Source organism: Crocodylus siamensis, chromosome 15, assembly GCF_052110815.1.
Source record: "Crocodylus siamensis isolate JL-2025a chromosome 15, ASM5211081v1, whole genome shotgun sequence".
Classification (NCBI taxonomy): domain Eukaryota; kingdom Metazoa; phylum Chordata; order Crocodylia; family Crocodylidae; genus Crocodylus; species Crocodylus siamensis.
The window spans coordinates 18,526,796-18,550,717 of record NC_143409.1 but is presented as its reverse complement, the minus strand read 5'-3'; the positions used below and the strand labels follow the sequence as shown (position 1 = coordinate 18,550,717).

The 23,922-nt window shown below is 43.7% G+C and overlaps 1 protein-coding gene across 3 annotated transcripts in view; it reads left to right on the top strand.

Moving 5' to 3' along the window:
- PDE8A (phosphodiesterase 8A) overlaps nucleotides 1-23,922 on the top strand; it is a 246,494-nt gene that overhangs the window by 37,693 nt on the left and 184,879 nt on the right. The window contains exon 1 of one of the 3 annotated variants that reach the window (XR_016439284.1): nucleotides 6,703-7,350. The exons of 1 other annotated variant lie outside the window; for it this stretch is intronic. Coding sequence is in view for 1 of the 2 variants with exons in the window: in XM_090028622.1 (XP_089884748.1) it covers nucleotides 7,078-7,350 (273 nt within the window). In the remaining variant the exon portion in view is untranslated. Of the gene's footprint in view, nucleotides 1-6,702; nucleotides 7,351-23,922 lie in introns of those variants that run through there. One more of the 3 variants, XM_090028622.1, reaches the window with a different exon arrangement.

Genomic DNA, 23,922 nt, shown 5'->3' with positions numbered 1-23,922 from the left:
TTCTATGAATGCTTTAGTATCTGTTCTGCTCCCATTCCTGTACAGGTCATGCTGATGACTTAATCATCTCAAATTCCTCTGTTGCCCTCTCTCTCATCCTCCAATTCCTCAAATTAAACTTTGCGCTCATTCACCACTCACCTCTTAAAACTAGGGAACTTTTCTGAATTCTCTCAACAGAATCATTTCTCCTTTGCCCTCATTTACTGATTCTGTACTGACCCTATGCATCCCTTGTGCCCCTAGTCTGTCAGTGTGTACACTTCTGTTCTTCCTCTGCTCTTCTGTTCTCTCAAATGGTAAACTCCATAGCTGAATTTCATTGCAGCAAATAAACCCAAATAAGCTTCTCCTCTCCCAAAACTTAATGCAAAAAGTCATGCTGAAACATGCATGTGTATAAACTCCTCCCTCTATTGCAGATAGTAGAGCCTGAATACATTTGTTTTAATGATATACTATTTTTGATATTTCAAATAGAAACAACAGTGTGTGTGTGTATGTGATGTCTATATTGATAGATATATTACATACACATAGATAGATATCGATATATATGGGAAACAAGACATGACTACACATAACCAGTACCTAAAACCAGTGTCCATGCCAGCATTTTAATTTAAATACATATTTTTCCCCTATATTGGATAGTCACACTGACTCCGTAGTGTTTCTGCAGTTGGTTGCTTTAAGTTCTTTGGAGCCTAATTGTGTGTTCTGTGTTCACCTCATATTCCCATTGAAGACAAAATGGGAGTTCTCATGGAGAAATTTTGCAGGATCGGGCCCTTGTTGATTCTGGTAAGCTTTTCAATCGTGAAATCACAGATAGGAAGCAGTAGCAATAAGCTATGTCCTATAATAACAGAAAAGCTCTGGAAGATTAGAATACCAGTATGAGTCAGTATGTGGGTGTGATCCTCATGTCTGGGTAAATAAAATTTTATATTCTGTCATACTATTGTTATATAATATTAAGTTGTCCATATAAGTAATATTTTTCCTACATTTATTTGTCTGTGACAAGTTGAGGTATTAACTTGAAATGAAATTTCTTTGCCTCCAAAAAGCTTGACTCTAGATTTCATAGACATCAGGGCTGGAAGGGACCTCAGAAGATCAAGTCCACCCCCCGCCCAAAGGGCAGGAAGTCAGCTGGGGTTATAGGATCCCAGCAAGATAAGCATCCAGTTTACTCTGGAAGGTGTTCAATATAGGTGCTTGAACCACCTCCGATGGCAGACTGTTCCAGACCTTGGGGACTCGAACAGTAAAGAAATTCTTCCTTATGTCCAGCCTGAAGCGGTCTTGCAGGAGTTTGTGACCGTTCAACCTAGTCATCCCTTGGGGCGCTCTGGTGAACAGACGTTCCTCTAGATACTGGTGGTCACCCCTGATAAACTTATAGTGGCCATCAGATCACCCCTGAGCCTGCGCTTTTCCAGGCTAAAGAGCCCTGTGGCTCTCAGCCTGTTGTCGTAAGGTCTGTTTTCCTGACCTCTGATCATGTGTGTTTCTTCTCTGGACTCTCTCAAGCTTCTCCACATCCTCTTTGAATTGTGTCAGCACTGAAAACTAAGCTTGGATCCCTGCAAATTAAGTTATGCTCCTTTTGCCTTTTCTATCAGCATGGGTAATCAAGGGGTAAGAGGAGCTTAGCCAATGATTTTGTTGATGTATAAGGCAGAATAGACTGCAGCTCCCTCTGACAAAGCTGTGGCGGCTCTGAAGTGCTAACCACAGTAACAATTTGCTGGTTAGTAGAGCCAGGAATTATAGCACCTTCTTCCTCAACAGAGGCACTTTTCTGTTGCCACTTGTTGTGTGTTAGCCAGTAGCACTTAAAATTTAATAAACTGAAGGTGGAAAAAGAATGAGGACAAGATGTTTCTAAAACCAACACTCAGGTATTTGAAATTAATATGTTAAGCCATATTCTGTCATTGCTGTGAGAGATCCTAAAGGTCTGAATGACCTTGAAACAGCATTATTGTCTGACCTTAAAACGTCCCAGATCAAGTAAATAAGGGACATAGTCGCATAGGAGAAGCTACCATTACCCATGCTTGAACCACTTCTGAAGGTGAGAATGGGAGGACTCCCTTCTTAGCTTTTAAGCCCAATATTAACTAGAAATAACTATAACAATATAGGTACTAGGGTGAGACTAAAAAGCCATGTGTGGCCCTTGGGTTTGCACCTTTATAACCTGTATTTTTACCTCATTACCTGTATCTCTTCTAAGCATGCACACACAATCTTACGTTATCACATGCTCAAATACACTGAGAGCTTTTGACTGAATGGGAGCTTTGCTGTTGCATTCTATATTCATCACTTGCACACACATTCTGTTTTTAATTATGGCAAATTGGCAGCTCTGCTATAGTGAAGGTTGAGAGTCACCTACTGTTTAAAGGATGGCAATTTTAAGTGCTCTAATATTCATGTGCTGGCTTGGATTGCATATACATTTGCTGTGTCTAAGGAATAAGCAGGGTACATTATTTGGAATCATTGCAGGGATTTGTTCCCATCTCCCCACCAATCCAGCTGATTACAGAATCACCTAGTTTTGTTTTCCCCCACCTATTTGGCTCTCACCTTCCCCAAACTGCTTTTACTCTCAGGATTTATCTTGAACAGGGCATGTCATCCACTGTCTCCTTGGGGAAGAAATGCTAAAAAGAGTTGTTGAGGCTAAAGTTTGGAATTCTGGGTTGGTACAAGTTAAAAAGGAAGTGCCTAAGGAGGTGCAAGGCATATGTGCAGTAAGACTGGGGCTCTTAGCAGCTAGAGGGCTTGGAGTATGAGGACTGAGAGAATGCAGGGAGGGGTTTTGCCCTTTCTAGCCATTATCCTGACAGCTGTGCTCTGGGGCCAGCACACCCCTAGAAAAAAGACCCTTAGTAGTATAAGGGATTTTCCAAACACTGGGGCTGTTTGAAAACCCAGTTCATTGATTACTAAAGCTTTGACAAAGACCCAAGTCTCTAAAACAGTAGCTCATTCCGTTATTCACTAAGGATTAGAGAAATTCTACCCCCGCCCCAAAAAAAGCAAAAACAAAAAACCTAACTCAAACCCCTTTGTTTTCTGGAAGCCTGGAAACCCTCACAGAGTAGAAGCATGAGATGAAGACATTTGAGTACCTTCCCTTTCCATGCTGTGTTTGGAAAGGGAAGTGAAGACATCTGGGTCCTCTCTCTCCTCCCCCACCATTCCTTCCTATGACTGCTTCATGAAGCCAAGAGAGGCTACTCCAGGTCTCCCATTGTCTTCACTCATCCCATGTTGAAGAAGAGTGTCCAGAACTCTCAGTGTATCTTCCTGGAGTTCGGGATCTTCCTTGCCCTTGTCCTGTAGCTGCTTCTGGGGCAAAAATGGAGAGTCGGAGCAGTGCACGATAGGGTGCAAAGGAAAGAAGGGAGTCAGAGCTATGCAGGGGATTGTGGAAGGAGGCTCCTGAGCTCTCCATACCTCACCTCTATTCACCTTTCAAATGTGCTCCTGTAGTGATGAGACCTGGATGGGGCACTGGGAATGAGCACAAGGTGGAGTGCTGAGAACAGGCACGCTGACTGCTTGGCAGTCATGAATTTTAGAGATTTGGGGAGAGTAGTTGGAACAGGCAGGCTTGGTGTGTGGCACAGCATGAAGCACTAAGATCATAGCTGAGAAGTGATAAAAGGCATGCCTGGAGCATGCACTGAGCACACGGTATTGAGATTGGGATGAAGAGCTGAAAACCATGCCATAGATTTGTAAGTGCTGAAACTCTTGGGGAAAAGGGATAATGAGAAGGCTTATGAAGATAAAAGGAGCAGTGCATAACATTTCTCTAAACCCAGTGTTATCTGAGACATTAAATACCCCAGAGGAGCACGGGCCTGGTATGTTTCAGCAGAGAAGCACAGGGATCTATGACAGTGTTAACTAATAATAACTAATATGTGACGGGGCTCTCCAGGGCTTAGTGAAAGGTTCAGAAAGGTAATGTCCTGGAAGAAACTTTAAGAACAAAGGGGAAAATATGGGGCCTGAGACAGTTTGGAGCAGCTAAGGTGGAGAGATGGTCAGGGAAATGAGCACAAGGGAGAGAATTTGCGTACGCTGAAGCGCAGTGGTGGGAAACACGAGCTGGAGCCACTGGGAAGAATAGGTCAGGTATCCAGGTTGTACCCATATTAGTCTAGAGGCAAAAGCAATCGGGATTCGTGATAGAGGTGATATCTTTTAATAGATCAATTAGATTTTTGGAAAAAAACTTCTTTAAATTGCAAACTTTGGGACACAAACACCCATCCTCACGCATAGGAAGGGTGAAACCATTGCATGGTTTCATCATTACTGAAGAGCTGTTAGCAGTAAAGAGACTAACTTGGGCTGTAGCTTATACAGATGCTGAAAAGTTATTTTTGAAGAAGTTAACTGCTCAAGAAGTTCATTAATGCCAAGATAAGGTTGCTTATTAGTTCACTGTACTTTTCAGACCACAGAATTCATCAGGAGGTTTTGCAGCTAATGCTGGAACCCAAGCCTGTGGACTCAAATATAAACAATTGTCTCCTACCGATCCAAAAGGCTACTGCCAGCTGCAAGGAGCAGAGTTAAAGGTTACATTGTGGCAGCAGCATATCCTGTAGCTTTTAATTTCCTAGTTGTCACAGGTCTTAGCATAAGGCCTCAATATGCTGGAAGTGTTCAAGATGCCACTGAAGAATTGTAACTCAGTCATCATTAATGAAATGTTGGGGCAGTTCAGTTTCCTTTGCCTACACTGTATATTATTGATGATGGATAATTATTATATTGTGGGTGTCTGCTCTGCTGGTACTTTCTTCGCTTCATTAGACAGCAGCTTTTTGAGTGTTGGTAATGTGCTCTAAAACTGTCTTAGCATTTGTAGTGTCACAATTCACACATTGGTACTAGATTAGTTGCACATCTGTGATCTTGAGAAAATTCTGGCAAATCTGCATTAGTGAAGTAGCGCTTCCTTTTTTGTACTTAGTTACTTGATAAGATGCTTTAAACATAGCCAAGTGCTTGACATTTTTTTACGTTACAAAACAGTTTCAGCATCTATGTTTACTGTAACTTTTTAGCATATTTGAATGCATTTCTTCTCCCTCTGAATGCCTTTGCTGCCTGCTTCGTATACCTCTTCCTCACTAGCAGACATGCATATGGGCATGTAATTCTTAAAGAAAAAAATTACCTGGCAGCCTTAGAAGGAATCGAAACACGACAGAAAGGCTGCAGTTACCACCCCAAGCCAAATGTGATGGACTTAAGTTCAGAGCTAATGTTAAGGAATCCAAACACTTGCAGTGCACAAAGGCACCTAAGCCATCTCACCCTGTTTGATAGCCCCGTGATAATTATGATCACTGCATGTTGATGTTTGTGGTTCAAGATGAGAGTGCTCTGTGCATGTCTGCGCAAGATGCTAACTGTGCAATAGCCCAATAATGCTGTGAAGTAGCATCACAGCACTAATGTTGCCAGTACACTAGTGTGCATTATTGTTAGGCTACTGCACAGTAGCATCATCAAACAGGTGTCCACTAGGACTATGGTGCAGTAACTTGGTTACTGCGCATTTACTACTTGATTGTACAAGTACTAAACCAAATGTGCAGTAACCACTGGCAGATAAGATTCTTTGGGTACATTTGATCTTTTATTAGACCCACGCAGACGGTTGGAAAAATTCTTCTTTCAGGTATAAATACCCTTCATCAGGCTGAGGAAGCACCTGCAGTTGGTATAACCCATTAGTCTCCAAGCTTTTTAAGTAGGAGATCACCTTTGGCATTTAAAAGCATCCCAAGATCTACCATGTGCCACCACCACCCACCTTCCCCCTGCTCAGCAGGTAAGTCTGTGCGGCGGGAAGAGGGGACAGATTGAGAGAATTATTTGGGGGCACACCTCCCCAGCAGGTAAGTCCCACCTGGCTGGGACTCCACTCAACTTACCCCTGTTCCTGCCTCTGTGGCACTGTCCCGTGGTGACGTGTAGGGGGTACATGGGGTGCATGTGCACCCCCTAACAGGCAGTACACCCTGCTTAGGTGATGGGCAGGCAGGAGCGCCGGTGCCCCCCTGCGCGTGCCAGCTGGGGCGTGGGAGTGCCGGATGAAGCGCCGGGGCCACGTCCGGGAGCGCCGCGGCCCCGAGTTTGGCCGTGGTGGCCCCAGTGACCCGTGGCACTGTCCGGCACCGCGGGGCCTCGATCCGGTGAGGGGGCGCCCCTGCCCCTTCGCAACGGACTGACCTGCTGGGCCGGGGCGCCCCCCCGCCTCCCATCGACTCCGAGATCTACCGGTGGCTCGAGATCCGCCGGTTGGTGATGACGCGCTCACGCGGAGCGCCCCCTGCCCCCGGGACGGGCCCAGGCGGAGGCTGGGGGGGAGCGGGCTCCCGGCGCTGCGCCCCCGGCGCTGGTCGGTGCGGCGGGTTTGAAGTTCCCGCCCCTGCGCGGCACCGCCCCCGCCGCCGCCCATTGGCCCGCGCCGCCTCATTTGCATTGACGCCAGTAGAGGCTGGAGGTCAGCGCCGGCGGGGGCTGCGATTGGCTCCGGCGCGCCGCTGTCAAACGCCGGGGCAGAGGAGCGGAGCGGAGCCGAGTGGCCGGGGGCGCCGGGCGGGTTGGGCCGGGCAGGGCCGGGGGGCGCAGCGGCACTCCCCCGCCTCTCGCCATTTCCGCGCCCCGGGGCGGGGGACCCGCGCGGGCCCCGTGGGGGCCCTTTGATGCCGGCCTCCGGGGCGCCCCGCTGGGGGCCGCGCTGAGCGCGGCATGCGGCGCCCGCTGCTCGGGGCCCTGCGGAGGAGGAGCGGGGCATGACTCGGCCGTGAGGGAGGGCCGGGGCCCCCGGCCGCGCGCGGGGCGCTGCAGCGTGAGGCCGGGGCGCCGCTGAGCCGGGCTCCTTCCTGCGCGCGTGTCCCGGGCCGGGGGATGACAGCGCCCGCGGGGCGGCGGGGCGGCGCTTCCGCCCGGTAGCGGGCGCGGGGACGCGAGGAGCCGGAGCCGGAGCCGGGAGCAGCCCCCGGCGGCCGCGCGCCAAGCATGGGCTGCGCCCCGAGCATCCACATCTCCGACAGCCGCGTGGTGTACCGCAGCAGCAAGGAGTCGGAGGAGTCGCACTCGCCCCAGCAGACCAACGCCAGCATGGCTCAGCAGCAGCAGCAGCATCCGCCGGGCAACCCAGTGCCGGGATTATTCATCAAGTCCTCCAACCCCGCCGCCTACAAGGCGAGGACTAATTCCGCTCGGAAGGAGCGCAGGGACAACAGCCAGAGCCTGGAGGCGGAGACGCAGAGCGGCAGAGCCAGTGTTAAGGTAAAGCCCGGCCGACACCCGGCGCGGGAAGGCTCCGTGGCCGGAGCGGCAGGGGCCGGGACGGGCGCGGGCGCGGGCGCGGGCGCGGGCGCGGGGCAGCCCGCACTGCAGCCCCGTTGCTGCTCGGGCTGTTTCCCCGGCTGGCAGCACCCTGCCTCCCCGCGGCCCGGGGCTGGAAGGAGAGGGACAGATTTGGCTGGCGGGGCTTGTTGACTTCGCTGCTTCTGGCTGCTGGAGAGAAGGTCGAGGGGGTGTGCCTGGGCGCACAGACATGGAGCACCCGAGCTCTGTGTCCTAGGGAGACGCATCCTCAGAAACAAGCGTGCGACTGAAGGCGAAGGGAGAGTTAGGAGAGCTGAAGAAATGCCTTTCTATTTACTTCCTATTCCTTGGTCTCCCCGCGTGGGGCCTGTCTTTGGTCAGTTCCTACTGTCGCAGGCTTTGTTGCCTCACCTTTACTCTGTGGTTTTTTTTTTTTTCGGGGGGGTGGGGGTGGGGAGGAGGGAAGGCACTCTGCAGTTTGGAGGGGAAAAAGAGACCCCCCCTTCTAATTGAAAAATCAAGTGATGGATGCACCTGAGATGTTATATAACATGGCTGAGTCGCTCTGGTTCCCGTGCTAGGGGCTGAGACGCACGCTTGTCCATGTAAGCTATAGGTATGAAGGATAGGAAGGAGCTAAAAGAATGGCAAAGCGTTTTGCAGACTTGCTGTAATAATCATCAGTTTTCTTGTGCATTTAATGTTTGTATCAAGAATGCCGCTTAGTTACCGATTTGAGCAAATTCTTCTGCGGGGAGGGTGACTCTTAAATAATTTTCTTCATAGAGATGAAAAAAATGTAGGTAACAAGAAGAAACTGCGCAGGTTGAAAAGGGATTTAATGGTATCTAAAAGGGTTCGTAAAAGCAATTCCACATCAGATTACTATTTTTGTGTGTTATAAATACTTTATAGGGAGCTAATCTATAAGCCTACATACATGCATCAAGACACACTGATAAAATCATGGTAACCACAGTAAAGAATTGTAGGTTATTTGTTTTTGTGCATACCCTGAGATTTCTCTGGGAAGCTTTTTTCCCTCTTTCAGTTGTAAAGAATGTTTGAAGAAGCATCTTGCAACATTTTATACAAGAAGATCACAACTTTCACCTTTGAAATGACTTCAGAGTGTTTTGCTCTTTTTTGGCTTTTTCAAATAAAACTTGTTTTCAGAAAGACTAATTTTTGTGACATTTTCAGTTTGATTTCAAGATGCTTGTGAATATGCTGCCTATTATTGGGGGGCCAACGACATGAGAAGTAACTGGGCTGGACATCATATAGTTCATTGTTGTTCACATGTGCACTGTACTTTATCCATAGTTTTGGCTTTTTCACTAAATGTCGTATTTCATAGGTCTAGTAACACTGTTTCAAAATAATTGTTTTTGCTAAATATGAGTGGGATTTTTGTTGTATTGATTTAATACAGAATCTAACCCCCATCTATGCAGATTTCTTGTTCAAAATCCTGCAGTCTCTTTCAGATACATAACACAGCATCGTCTTTGTTCTGTGCTTTTTTATGTATGTTGTGATCACGTTTATTTTGCTTGCTTTATTAATATACAACCATATTGTCACTGAAATTATGCTGGGTATGAAAGCTAACTAAGCAATTATTGTGTCACCTACTTTTCACCATGCAGTCAGGTTACCTTAGAAAAGAAACTGAGCACAGAACTGCAAATAAGGGGCCTGCCAGTCCTATTACTAGTGAAGTCAGTGGGAGTCTTGGAGCAGGGTTGGATGCAAGGTTATACAAACACACAGTTTTGAAGGTGATAGGAGCTTGGCCTAAGAGAGAATTGTGGGAAGGAGCGTGATGCCACCAACCGAGCCTCTGCAAAGTGCTGAGTATGTCCTTTAAAGTGTTTGGACACTGTCAGATGCATTGAGCCTGGAACATATGATATTAGCACTTCTCAAGGCTGGTCCAGGTACTGTAATCAGAATTTGTGTGGATAGCAGTTACCTACCTGAGGTGCATTTTTCTCCGTGTCAGGATGATATTCATTCACTAGGCCAAATTACACATGTACAAATTGAAGTCCAGAAGGTCATATGTTGAAGATCAACAACATTTGACCTATTGCGTGTATCATCTATTTTAATTCTAACTAACATTTGCAGTTACCCTTTTCTTTTATGCAGTTTGCACAGTATACCTTTTTACATAATGTTGATGATTCAAATAGAGGAAGTATATGTTAGTTATAAGATGTGCAATTTCTAGTAAAAAGGAACCATACAGAAGAACAGCAAAATCCTACCTGTAACACTGGACTATATCTATTGCTAGCTGGCACTGAGATTTATTCTCATTATTCTGTGTTGTCCAATGGCAGAATAACTTTCTGAGTGTTTGATGTTCTGTATATATTTCATAGCACCCATCATCCATGAAGCATATTATCTGAAAATATTAACTTTTCATCCCTAAAAAGGAACAGAAAATCTAACTTTGTCCAAGGTAAGGTTGCTGAATAGCTTGTGCACATTCATGCAAGGCAATATCTATATGTGGTGCACATAATTATGGCGATATCTATTCAATAATAAGAGGAGCCATGCAGTAAATTGAATTTGGTGGCCTTACCTGCCCTCTCCCCATTACTCAGTGTTTTTGTGTGTTATGTTAACATTCCAAATCTCCAAACAGCTTGAAATAAGTGTTGCATTTAAACAATGAATAGACCACAAGAATGTTTTCTTTCCTCCCCCATATGTAGAATCTTCAGCCCCAAATTGCACTTGTCAGAAGTGCAGGATGAGCAATACTTAACTCTGGAACAGTGACAGGTTTAAGGTTTGGTTATCACATGACCCATCCAGGCAAGCAAATGGAGCTTTATACTGTGTTTTTGGAAAGGAGAGCTGTCCACAGAGACAGCACTTGTGATCTCCAAAGGTTCCTACACAGGGGATTTTCAGGTTGTGAAAGTTGTTTGTGGAGGACATTTATGTCTGTGTTTTCTTTCTGCCCCTCAGAAGTGTGTAGCTGGACTCTGGGGCAACTTTACAGAGATACTCTAAATCATTGATACTATGTTTTCTCATTTATAAAAATGGAGCATAATGTAGTGAAAACTGGTGTGGTGTAAAAGGTTTATTGGCTTCTTCTTTTTTTTTTACAATGACTTGCATAACATGTTTGAGGCTTTACCACTTGTGAGCAATGTGCCATCCCAGCAGCCTGGCATTATTAAATCCTTTTTCTACCCCACACTGCATACATTATCTTTCTATTTTGTGCTGTAGTTCATTCACTTGTGTAATATTTTCTTTTCCCTTGTATTACTCCTTACTCCATGAATATGCACCCAGATATGAATATATTTTTGGTGAAGTGGGGAGGCAGGCAGTAAATCAGAGGTTCCTTTATTTTATGTTAGACACAAGCCTAAGTCTGCAGGGCCACATTGTAAATGACCATTTGTTTTACCTGCTGATTAACCTGCCTTTGAACTCCAAGGCATTAAGACCATATACATTGACATCACAATATAGAATCTAATTTTTGCATATAACTGCCCATGATTTAAGCCACCAAACTCCTCTGTTCCTTTTTCTGCTTGTTCTGGTAATTCTCTCCCTTTGGAACACAGGATGAGCTATCTCTCCCTTTGAAACTCCCACATGTACTGTCCCAACTCCCACTGAGGCCATCCAAGCCTCTCCTGCTCCCACTGAAGCCAATTCTCAGTCATTTCCCTAACAACCTTCCCCACCACCACTTCCCTCCCACTTCCACTGACGTCAGCCCTCCTGCACAAAGATCCTTGCTCCCACTGAGAGGATCCTTCCCACGCTGAGACACTTTAACCTTTCTCACTCCCTGTGGCTGCCAGACTCCCAGGTTGACTTTTGATGCCTTCCTTGCAAAGGATGGACCCTGTTTTACCAGAGAGCTGTGGACTTATTTTGAATAGACTGTAAAGTAAACTTAAAAGAAAAAATAACAAAAAAGCACTTGATGTGACAAAGCATGCTTTGTTTTAGTATTTGTGGTTGGAATACAGCTGAATAATTCCTTTATCTTGTTTATAGTAGATGGCAGAAAAACACCAGTACAAAAAACAGTCTTTAGGCCTCTCATCAGGTATAAATTGCTTCACTAGCCGCGTCCAAACAAGCGCAGCAGTGCGGTACGTGGTGCTGCAGACACATCTGTGACACCATATATTGCACAGTCTGTTTTTCTCCACGCTGCAAGGGAGCAGCATGGAGGGGTTTTTTTGATCCTTGGATGTCCAGGGGGCACAAAAACCAACATGGAAAAAAAAAAAGTGGAGTGGTGCACATGGCAGCAGCGTGTGCTGCCCAAAGCCAGAGCCTGGCTGGCTGGAGCCACACTTCGCTCCTGGCTAGACTCCATGCAGCAGGATTGCTGCTGCTGCAGTCCTGGAAGGCCCTGAGGACTCAGCCTCCCATACCCCTTGCCATGTATTAGAGCGCATGTGGCACAGACGTTCCCCAGGGACAACCAGCAGCAGCACAAGGTGGGCAGCCGCTGTTGTCCCCAGGGAACCAAATGTCCACGCATGTCTGGATGTGGCCACTGAGAGCAGAGCATATGTATGTGATTTTTGATTACTCCACCTACCCCCAAATGCTTGCACAGGTCTTAGCCCTGCTTTTGCTGAATTAATAGGATTTTTGCATAGGAGCAGGATCATTCTTGTTTCCCTTACTGATAAATCTAGTTACATTTCATTGTAATGTCTTGTTTGAATAAAGCAAGTAGGGTTTGGCTGTGGATGTTTGTTGTGGATAAAGTTAATAACTACTTCGTAATGTTTTTATTTTTTAATTTACATCTTGCTAATAGATATGAGGCAACCTCTCTTCTCTGTCTTCTAATCTATGCTACATCCTTCATCCTCCCTGACTTAAGCTTCCTCGGTGTAAATTACTTGACAATTTTAGGCCTTCCAACAGGTTTTTGAGCCCTTCCCCTCTGTACATCTGATGTAGTTTGATGTAGGAAATGTTAAAAATGAGCCTTTCCTTAGTCTCCATCATCTGTCTTAACACTGTGCCCTTTTTAAATAACTGTATTTATCAGAGGATGTGTAAAGATATTTTGATGGATCAACAGTAAAGAACTTTCTAGTGATAAAATTTCACACTTTTTTTTTAATAAAAATACAAAGTTCACTGATAACTTAATAATATGCCACCTAATTTGTTTTGCCCTGTACTCTTTGTCATGTGAAATTAAAGAATCCAAGGCACTGATTTCCGTAGTATCTAAGGTATGAACAGTTCAGCTTTTTAAGATTTGGAGCGATAAGCACAAATAGTTAATAATGATCACTGTGGTGAAAAAGTCCCACCAGGTGTAAAGACTTACCCCTGGATCATGTTCAAAGACAACATTCCTGCACTTTCAAAATTAGAACTGGCTTGCTAACTACCACTGTTCTCTATTATGGTGCCCTATCCACCCAGTAAACAGATTTGCAAACTACACAGGGAGATAAAATTTTTTTAGTTAATTTATAGTTCAAAAGAGTGTACATCAAATGTAATTTCGCATTTAATTCCCAAGGTGAATTTTTATATTAATTATGTCTAATGTTTTATTGGTCAAATTTGTGTATTAATTTTAGTGGAACTTCAACAAGAATTCATTTGAGTCTGTGACATTCTATATGTACTTGTCAATCTGCAGTGCTCAATATTTAGATGTAATGATTTAAGCACAGTTTTAAACTGGCAACAGGGGGCAGGATGCATCTTCAGGTTTTTGTCAATGCATATATATAATAGCTTGATTATAAATACAATATATATACACACTAACTAACTGTATATATGTATATGTATATATGTTTTAAATGGGTATATAAAATTATACATATATAATTTTATATACCCATTTAAAACATTATATATATGTGTTTACACACACACACAAAGAATAAAGTTTTGATTTTTTTTTTCAAAGGCTCCCAGTGAAGTTATTTTCAGATCCCATAGACATTCACTGGAAATTAGGTATGTAACACCCTGGGCCTCTTAAAAGGTCTCAGCCCAAACACATAATTTATGTTGATACACGTTACAAAATTAATAGTGAACATTCTAACTTGTGCATTCTTCCAGATCATCCCATTTTATTGTGGGCTGGACTAAATCAGACTCCCAGTCCCAGTTTTCCTTTTCCTTGTAAAATCTGTAAATATGTCATGCTGCATTATGCAAAAGCTTAGTGTTTTATAAACCAGGGGTTGCAGCTTTCACTTGGTAAGATTTTGTTCCTGGAGAGAGGAAAAGTCTCTGAAAGTTTACACAGTGTTATATTAATTACTGTCCTTTTTGAGTGTGGCTGGCATTAAATTATTTTCTTCTTTTCAATAAAGGTTTAACATTGACAGTCTTAACACGAGGAAAAACAACCTGCCAATAAACACGTATAACAATGTGATGAACAGCTCTTACAAAGTAAGATAGCCTGTAGCATGTTGTTAAAGGAGTATAAAATTTAAAGGCAATGTTTAAGATGTTGCTAATTACACAGACCCTCATCCAGCACCCGGAGGACATGGACAACAAGGGGTGTGTGAGAGGAACCAAATGCTGGGTTGGGTCAGAGGGAATAGTATTCTCTTTTTGTTACTTCATTACATCTAGGCTATTTTTATTCTATTAGTCCTTGCATTTCCAAGATGTTCATGGCATCTTAACCACTTAGCTCCCTGGACCTGTACCCACCAAAGCCAGTAAGAGGTTTGAAACTGTTTTTAAGAAGAACAGGATATGGCCTGTTCAATTTAATGTGCCATTTGGCTGTTAGATCCTGTATTTAGGTTTTAGTTTAGTTTAACTTTATCTGCAAGTGATTTTTTTTCTCTTGGTTGGATTTATGCTCTCTTTTACGGGTGGGGTTTTTTTCAATGGAGGAAGGCAGTGCTGGGGAGGAACAGTTGTCTCATTTTGTCCTTAAGAAATACCAGATCATGTTTGGTTTTCTCTACTTTTTTTTGAAGAAACTCCTGGGTATGATGGAACATCTATATTGTGTCCTTTCACATCTTCAATAGTACTCTAGATGGTACTGAATCTCTAACAAGTACTTCCTGTCTGTAAAATGTTAGTCATTTAAGTTAAATGAGTGGTAACCAAAATAAACAAAGAATGACTTTTTTAAAGCGCACTGACTAAAATCTCTTCCTCATTTAGTTATGCGACTTTCGTGTTGCAGATGCTTCCTTTTGGTGGTTCTTCAGTCATCGCATGGTATTTGTTGTAGGGTAGGCAGCATCTGGACCATGTTGGTATGACTGTGTCTACCAAGTCTGTTTTTGCACATCATATGGCAACAGAAAGGTCGCAAGGCCTTATTTTGTTCTTTGTAGCTCGTGTGTTGCTGCAGTTGGGCAGTTTGAGGCGGTAACAGTGTTGTGAGCTACTGCACACGCTCACCTCATTCTTGCTTCAGTGGGCGGCTAGTTCCTCCCCGCGCTGCCCCAGGATGGGACAGAAGAAACCTGAGGGGACTGGGCCACTTTTGAGATGAAAAGTCTCCTCCCTTCAGATTCTGTCACCCTAGCTGGAAAACGGTGAACTCCAGAGTTTTTGGAGATCTAGGAAGCTGACCTCAAGTCCGGTTCTTTTCCCACATGTACATGTGCATGAGGGGAAACCTTGACACCTAAAAATTAGGGTGACATATTTTTGCTGGCTTGAAAACAATTTTCCTGTTGTTCACATGTGCAGTATTCCTGTGTGAATTGCATAGCTAATGAATTTCAAGTAAGGTATTCTTGTTTTTTACCCGTAAATTAATATAATTATTGATACACAATCATCATCAGTTAAACAGCTCTGGTTTAAGGAGTTTGGGTGATTTGTCTGTTTCTTAAGTGGTTATGATGGGAATTCACTATCAGCACAGGTGACATTATTACCACTATCCTTCTATAGTTCTGTGAAAAACTGTATGTTACATGTTTGGAATAACAAATATTTTTTTTTTCTTTGTAAACTAAACATTTTACAAAGGGATACTGAGAGGCTTCTGATATGAACAGCTTTATTAAAGAAAAAAGGTAACCTTGAAATCACTTCATTGTTTGCTGGATTCCCCAGTTTCCTAAGTAAATCCATACAAAGAAAACACAGAATCGCTGGGCAAATATAAAAGAATGACATCCTCTACTTCCCATTGTTTTTAACTTTGAGTTAGCACTGACCTTTAACTCCCTACTGGGATGCAGTGGAAACTTTCTGAGGCCCCATTTTACTTGCCACTAGAAGACAATGTATTTTTAAAGTTACATATTTGCCATAGCTTTCTATCTTTAACTTTGAGACTCTATCATACTTAATAAAACTCCTTAAGAAAAATAAACTTAAAAGGGTTGGCAACATAAAAATTGTGGTTTATAAGGAGCTGATTTGGAAAAACTATTCTTATGTTTTAGGTTCTTCTTTTTTTTTAAAGGACCTCAATCTGTCTTTCAGATAATCATTCCATGTATTAAGGCAGGTAGACAAGCAGCATAACCAAGCACATTTCTTACTCATGCTGGATACTAGAAACTCCTTTTTTTTTTTTTTTCAGACTTCTGGCTGTTTTAGCACAGTGTTTCTAAAAGAATGGTTTTAGTTCCAAATTTCTATTTGGATAGTAAGCTTATGTGTTGCCCTCTGCAACCCACCTTATGAGCTTTGAGTTTGTATGCACATGTGATTCTTTCTAGATAACATTTAGCCTTGTATGTAGTTTCCCTTTAGAATATTTTTTTGACTTTTTTCAGAGTTCATGTTAGAAATTCCATGAATGGTTGAGGACAACCACATATACTTTGGCAACCTGAAGTAGAAACAATTTCTTCTTTTCAATACTATAGTTTAACTGACTCAGAAGTGAAGATCTCCATGAACCTCACAAAAATAATTTCTTGATAAATGAACATAGTTCTTAGAATAAATATCAGGGCCCTACTCTGCACTCATGGAAGTTCTGCCATTTACTTCAGGGATAGTTGGTGCAATCTTGGATTCTGTATGTTTGGCTTTGTAAAGAAAAACAAATAATTATATTAAATATACTAAAAGGTTTTGTGTCTGGGCCCAAGTCTGTCCATATGTCCAGTCTTATTGTCCGTTGCTTAAGTCAGTGGATTCTACTGGTGAAACTGAGTGTAGGACACAGACTGCTGTGTTTACCTTTCAATGTTGCTGAAAATAATTACCTATAGTGTGCAAGGTTTTAAAATAAAAATAGTGGCAATAATATTTGTGTTAAGACCCAAGTTTTGTCTATTTCTAGAAATACATCAGTGAAAATTCATTGAGCAAAATCCTGTGGGACTTGATTGTGTCTAGGTTGTCTTCCCTTGCCTTTCTGAATAGCATCTCTCTGGATTCACACACGTGGAACTGAGAGCCAAGACCTAATGTTGGATCTTGGATTGACTGAACAGGATCTTTTATGATTAAGTAATCTATTAATGCAATTACTAAATGTTTTACTTGCATGTGTGAGATTATAATTAATGATGAATTTGAAGGTAACATCTGTTAGCAATGCTACAAGAGGGCCAATGGAGGAACAGGTACTTTCTCTCTAATATAATGTGCTTGTCCATACTGTGGATATATTATGAATGTATAACTTGTTGTGACTTCAGATCACAATATAAATTGAATAATTATGTTGACCCTGTATAGTAAATGGTCTTTCAAAGAGAGAGCCTTTAGTTTGTAATAGTTGAGCAGAATTTTATTTACGAATATTCATGCCATCATAATTCTCCAATTCTGCTTGTTATCATTTGTACAACAAAATGTTTGTCTGATATTTAGTGATCATATAATACGATACCATGTTGTAAATATGTAATGAGGCAGTGAGGCCTAGTTTTAGAGCAGTAGGCTGAAGTCAAGAAAATTGCATTGGCTTCATAGTTTTGCCACTGACTGCTGTATCACCTTTAAATTACAGAATATTTTCACCTATAGGCTTAATGTTAACTGACTTAGTATAAGATAAGTGCTTTAATCTGTTTAGAAACTCAGGGTCCATGTCCTCCAGTATCTCCTACAGTTGCTTTTGACATGCCTCAGTTACTCCTCCAATGACTATAGTCAGATCATACCCATTCAATTCTTATTTTTCATGCTTTTGGCTTAAAATATAGCTTTATTAGCAAAGTTCCATCTCTTCCAAGATACATTGTCAATGTTGAATAGACAAATTTAGTGGCAAATTAAAACAATGCTGGGTGCAGCTTTTAAAATGAGGAATTATTTGATAATCATTATTTTGGTGCTTGATCTAATATTATTTGCAAACACTGTGGCAATGGCCAAGAATAAACAGCTTTTGCCAGAAAGGGAAACACCTGCAACCTTAACAATTGCTTTACATTTTGAAGGGGATCTTCATGACCAAAGGGGCTTGATGCTCTTTTTGTATGGAAAAACAATATATTATACCATGTTGCAAGCTTAAACCCAAACAGCTGTCTGAGTACAAGACACCAGGGAAATGCTGTAGAATAGAGTAAGGGTATGGACCTAATTCTGCTCCTGTGTAATTCAGAAATCCTATTGGCTTCATTGGTCCAGAATCAGTGAGTGACTGTACGTGGAGGAAGAGCAAGCCTCACAAACTCAGCTCCTGCTGTATGCTTCTGTTGACTTTGCTTGTAACTTTTAATTTAATTAATGAAGGGTGGGGGGGGAAACTGTTTCCTTGTAATCTTCTTTTCCCTATGGAAATGATTTACTTTTTGCAGAATTTCAGATTAAGGGCAGCCCTTATTATCTAGTCACTTTAGTTTTGTTATCATGCTCCTTCACCCTCCAGCTGTACGAGAAATGATTTGCCATTTAATACAGTGAAACTGAAGCTTTTAACTAAAGCAGTTAGGTCAGATTCAGAGCTAGGCTTCCAAATTGCAGCCCCAAAATGTAAGCTTAATGCCACATTTCCCCCCCTGATGATTAATGTACCTAACCTTTGGCTTCTCTCAAAGAATGGAACTTTGTATTTGGGGCTGGCTGTTCACTTTGTAGGAGTTATTTTAATTTTCCTAAATATTGTGGCTTGTTACAGCTTTTTTAAAAAGAGCATGTTTACTAATGAATCTGAGAGGATTAACTAACTTGGAACTGAGTTTTTTTTTCATAGGCTAAAAATTAGCATGTTGCAGCCTTCTCTCAGCATTCTGCCTCTGGCATTGGCACTGACCAGTGAGGACCAGCTTTTTGGGGATAAGAAGGGATTTTATTTATATGGGCCTCATTAATAATAAATACATAAATAGCACAGGAAGAAATGGCTGAGTATTAAGACAGCATCACTTTCTCAGTGCTGAATAATTTCCCAAGGTATTGTTGGCATGACCAGAACTCTCTTCTCTTGGAAAGCTGCTAGAACTGTCTCACAGCTGGGTTGGGTGGGAGAGAAAGGGCAGTGACTGCTCCAGTGGGCAGACTTCAGCTAAAATGCATTCTTTTACTAGCAAATGGAAAAACAAAAGCTTTTTCAAACAGGTTTTTACATTTTTTTATGGTTCATCAGGCTTAATATTCACCTTTTACCACATGCTTTTTATTGAGGATGTTAAATCTGCTGTCACTATTAAATTATTACCTGTATTTGAAAAAGTGATTTAAAAATATATATATTTCCAATTGCTGAGTAAAAACAAAAAGTTACAGATTCTCACATCTTCTCTCTCATCCTGCTGAGAGGAAGAAGCATGCCTAATGGTTAGAATTAGGTGGTGGAGACTTCAGTGCTAATCTTGGATTTACCACTGACTCAGTCTGTGACTTTTGGGAAAAATTTTCAAAGTTGCTCAGACACAATTTTTTAGGGGCACTCATGATTAAGGCCAGATTTTCAAAGAGCTTGGCACATAGCAGCTCCCACTGTGACATTTATGACTGGATTATCAAAAGTATTTGGTGCACAGTGTGCACTAAAAATACAACCTCTGGTTTCAGGGACTGAATGGGAGAGTAGTGTTTTTGAGAATGGGCCCTACTTTGTGGCCCTTTGGAAAAGCTGAATTTGGCACCAGTGGTATAGACCAGGAATTGTCAACCAGGGGTCTGTGTACTCCCCGGGGTACCTGGGAAGGCCCTAGGGGTACCTGTGAGCGGGCAGGGATGGAGCGTTGTCATCAGCCACCCTGTGCTACTGCCTCCTAGAAGCATGGCCAGAGGGGGCAGGGTGTGAGGGCAGTGACACCCCTCTGCAGGCTGCACAGGTGCCACCAGGCTGGCTGGATTCAAGGGGGAGGGGGGGGGCTGAGCTCATGGTGGGTGGTTTGGCCTTCTTCTTGGCGCACACAGCCTTACCTGCACCTGGCACCACTGAATTGTTCCATTGAGCTCCGTCCTCTTTGCATAGCAGAACGACACTAGTTTCAATGACAAAAAACTCTGCATGTTTATAGAAGAATGATCTTTAAAATATTTGTCATAAAATGTTAAGGAACATGCTCAAATTTTCCTTGATCAGTAGGGTAGGGGGGATGCTTTATATCAATCAGGTTTTTTTGTTTGTTTTTTTTTAAAATGCATGTATTTAACAATAAGGTCACCTGCTTTCACGTGTCGTTTACACAGTTGAACAGCTGTCATGGCTGCTCAGGCTGTTGTCCCTTAAAAAATGTCCTCAGGTGATTGGTCAGAGAAATACACATAAGCAATCACTTGTTAAGGCTTTCTCAACCAGTGCCATTCACATCAATACAAATGGCCTCAAAAGTTACTCTCTGCCTATGAAATCTAGTCATAAAGGCTAGGGACAGACATTCAAAAAGCCTGAGTCTGAATTGATTAAATCTTTGCAGGTTAGTCTAACCTGCATAGATTGAACCAATTTGCAAGTGAATAAATGTTCACTTCTGATTCTGGAAATTGAGGCATATATGCCTGCAGTGGCTCAAGCTAGAAGCCGGGGGAGTGTTCGAGCGAGCCCTCCCTTCTCTTCTGCAGCAGCCACAGTGCTAGAGGGAAGCTGATCTGGGGTGTGTGGCCAGCCCCAGGCTGATAAGTATGATTGAGGAGGGGCTTAAACCCCTACCCTGGCCTGCAGGGGCGCCAGCTGGGGTGTGCCTGGAGGGGGAAGCAGCCCTTGCCTGGCCTGCCCTCTAGTGGGGTGGGGCATGACCAGACACTGCCCAGCCAGCGCCTTAGGCAAAGTGGGGATTAAACATAGAGTCACTGATGGCTGAGAAGGGCCCTGCCCCTGTGGCCCAGCCTGGGCTGGCCCCTTTGGGACCTTCCTAGCTGGCTGTGGCTGGGAGCAGTCTGGGTGCACAGCTCACCTGGCCTCAGCCCAAGATACAGGCAGCTGGGAAGGGCACTGCCCCCCCCCACGCCCAGCCCAGCCCGGGCTGGCCACTCTGTGCCCGCTCTCAGCAGCACCTGCAGGCCGACCCAGCTCAGCCCCCAGCCCAGCGAGGATAAACCCTCTCCCTGCCCCCTTAGGCTTACAGGGTCATGCCGGGCCGGCATCTGGCCAGTCCCCTGCCCTTTCTCTTGCTAGAGAACAGAGGAGTGGGGCCAACCCTGCTCTCTGGAGCAGACAGCACAGCCCAACCCAAGGTTGAAAAGCATGCTGGTATGCTGGAGAACTCTGGTTTAACTTAAACCAGGAAGGGGTCTGGGACAGAAGTTCCATAAAGTGGTTTAACCCAAATCAGTTAAGTCTCATGCTGCAATCACCCAGGTTTATCTTAAACCAGTTTTGGCCATTTTGAAACTGGTTTATGTGTACTGATGTTTATGTCTACTGATGTGTACTGAACAGGTTTAAACCAGTTTCTGATCACTTAAACTGTTTTATGTGTAATTTCTGTCCCTAACCAAAGGGTATAGTGCTTTTTGGGAGTACAACAGCCTCCCTGCTGCAGAGATTCAGGCCATGTGTTTATTCCTCTCTCCCCCTCCCCCCCCAGTAAATTCACCAGGGTGGTTCAGTATCATTATTCCCAGTATACTCAGAAGCAAAAGAGCAGAGGCAGTCCAGTTAAGCACTGTGCTTCTGCTGTAGCTGGCTGCCGCGAGAACACCAAGGACCTGTAGCAGCTTGGGTTAAGTTGGCTTTTTCTTTCCCTTCCCGCCCCTACCCCCAAATTGCAGGGGCGTTGAGATTTGTCCACACTACAGTTCCTAACCCCAATTCATTGATTGCTATAGTTTGTATTGGTTACTGCAAATACTTATGTCCCAGAACAAACATTTACAGAGTGAACATACAAATCATACAAATATGCTTACCAATTAGTTCAAATTAGCTAGCAATTGACTTAAAAATCCCTCCATATACTGAAAGGGCTTGTTAAAGACCTTGCTGGTGGAGGGAGCTGAGAGAAGTAGAGTGGTGGCAGTTCTGGGTAGGAGGTGATATTGTTTCAGTTCTGTCTGAAACTGATTTATGGAGCATGTTCCCCTTGATGCTCCTGAAGTGGTTTGCCTGCATCTATCCTGCATGTGCATGATACCTCTAAGCACTTTGACTTGGCTGTGTTATCTATGACTTCCCTCTTCACTGACAATCAGAGAGGCCATTTGGCACAGATTTTGAAGGCCCGCAGGAGATTTCCTTGCTCCCCAGTCTCTCCTCAAATCAGTTTTCTCATTCCACAGGTCAAGCTGTTTCATGAAATCTTTCATGTTGCTGGCCATTTCCCAACGCATATACTACTTAACTAATGATAGAGAGAAGTATAAAACTTTCAGGCACGTTGGATGCTTTGTCTATTGGTGCAATCTTTCACCTATTGAATACTTCATTTCTGAGTACATAAAAATATAGGACACTATGTGGCAGCCCCCAGAGCTCTGCATGGAAATATAGTTGAGGATATTTGGAGCCTGTTTTTTCACATAAAATTGTTAAACAATGGTTGCTAACTAAGCTTGGCTTAATTAAGTTGACAATTTGAACAGATGATTTGAACAGTTCATTAGCTGTGGACTCCGGCTTCACATCTAATGAGCCTGCTGACAGGAAGGTGCAACTTCCAGCTCATGCTTCCTGAGACCAGGATTAATGATTTTCATTTGCTGCAGTCCTCTAGCTACTCAAACCAGGTCTGTTCATCACTGATCTCAAAAATATCTTGCTCTCAGGCTCAGTAAGGATATCTTTGAGTTTAGAAATTGAATGGAACAGTCCAGCTTTGGAGAACTGTGCACTTTACAGCAGGGGTGGGCAAAATACTGCTCATGAGCCAGATCTGGCCCACCAGGCTATTCTATCCAACCCATAGGACCCCTAAAAATATTAATTTGCTCCTGGCTGTCTGTCAAAGATGACAGGATTGTGGGGCAGTAGGACCCAGGGGGAGCTGGAAGCAGGAGGCAGCACCCCCACCCTGCCCACCCCCAGCTATTCGTCTGCTTCCTGCTCTGGCCCTGCTCCAGCACCACATGGCTCCTGGCTCCATGGCCAGACCAGGGAGCACAGTGCTGTGCACGGTCTACGCATGTCAGGAGGGAAGAGAGAGAGAGGGAACACAAACATAAGCAGGGGCAGAGTAGAGTGTATGTGTGTTCGGGTGAGTCCCACACTCACACCCCACCATACACATGCACCCCCCCCCCCCGCACTGCCATACATGCAGATGCCCACACCCCCTCACACACTGCAGCCACCTCCCCCCACACACATCCCCCACAAACCCCATACCCACCCACACTCCACACACCCACCCACATGCTCCCTCACCCTAGATGCCCATCCCCCACAATATACAAGTGTAAGACTTCATTTTAAGCTATCATGGAATCACCTCTATGTACACTACACAAACACATGTAAACCAGAGCAAAAAGATTTTTTGAAATCAAATTAATGAATGTTTTAGATGCTCATTCTTTCGAATCTAATTTGGTATTTTTCTGGTTCCAAGATGGCAAACCCCTTGCTGAAAGGAATACTTCTGGGGGTAAGGGGAGGGACTTCTGGTGGCAAAGGTCAGGGGTTAGGGGGCGGGACATCCAGTCCCAAGATCTCGACAAGGGGGCGGGGCACCTGTCAAGGCATGGGGCTACCCATGTGGCCCTCAACAGCTTGCCAAAACTGAGTAAGCGGGCTTCCACCTGAAATAATTGCCTGCCCTTGTTTTACAGGCTAAGGCTGTTACTAGTCCATATATGCTGACAAATCTCTGATGGTGTCTTGGGGGCATGGCTGAGGGTGCACAGGCAAGGAATAGCTACTGCTCTTGGTAATATAGGTGCCATTGTAATTTATTACCTTTCTTTTTTGCAAATGCACAGTTCTGCACATGCAGATTTTAGTTGCTCAGTTTTAAAAAAATATAAAATGGCTCATTTTCTTCTCTTTTCCTTATCAATGAATTGATGCTTTCCTATGAATCTTTTTGCCCTCCGCCAGTTAATAAACTCTTCATTCGCTCCTTCTGTACTCTAAGGGTTTCTGTCCCTAATCTTCTTAGTCTTTGTGCTACAAATTCTTGGGAATAACTATAACAAATCCCCTGAAGTCAGTAGGAGTTGAGTTTGCTTCCTTGAGGGCTTCTG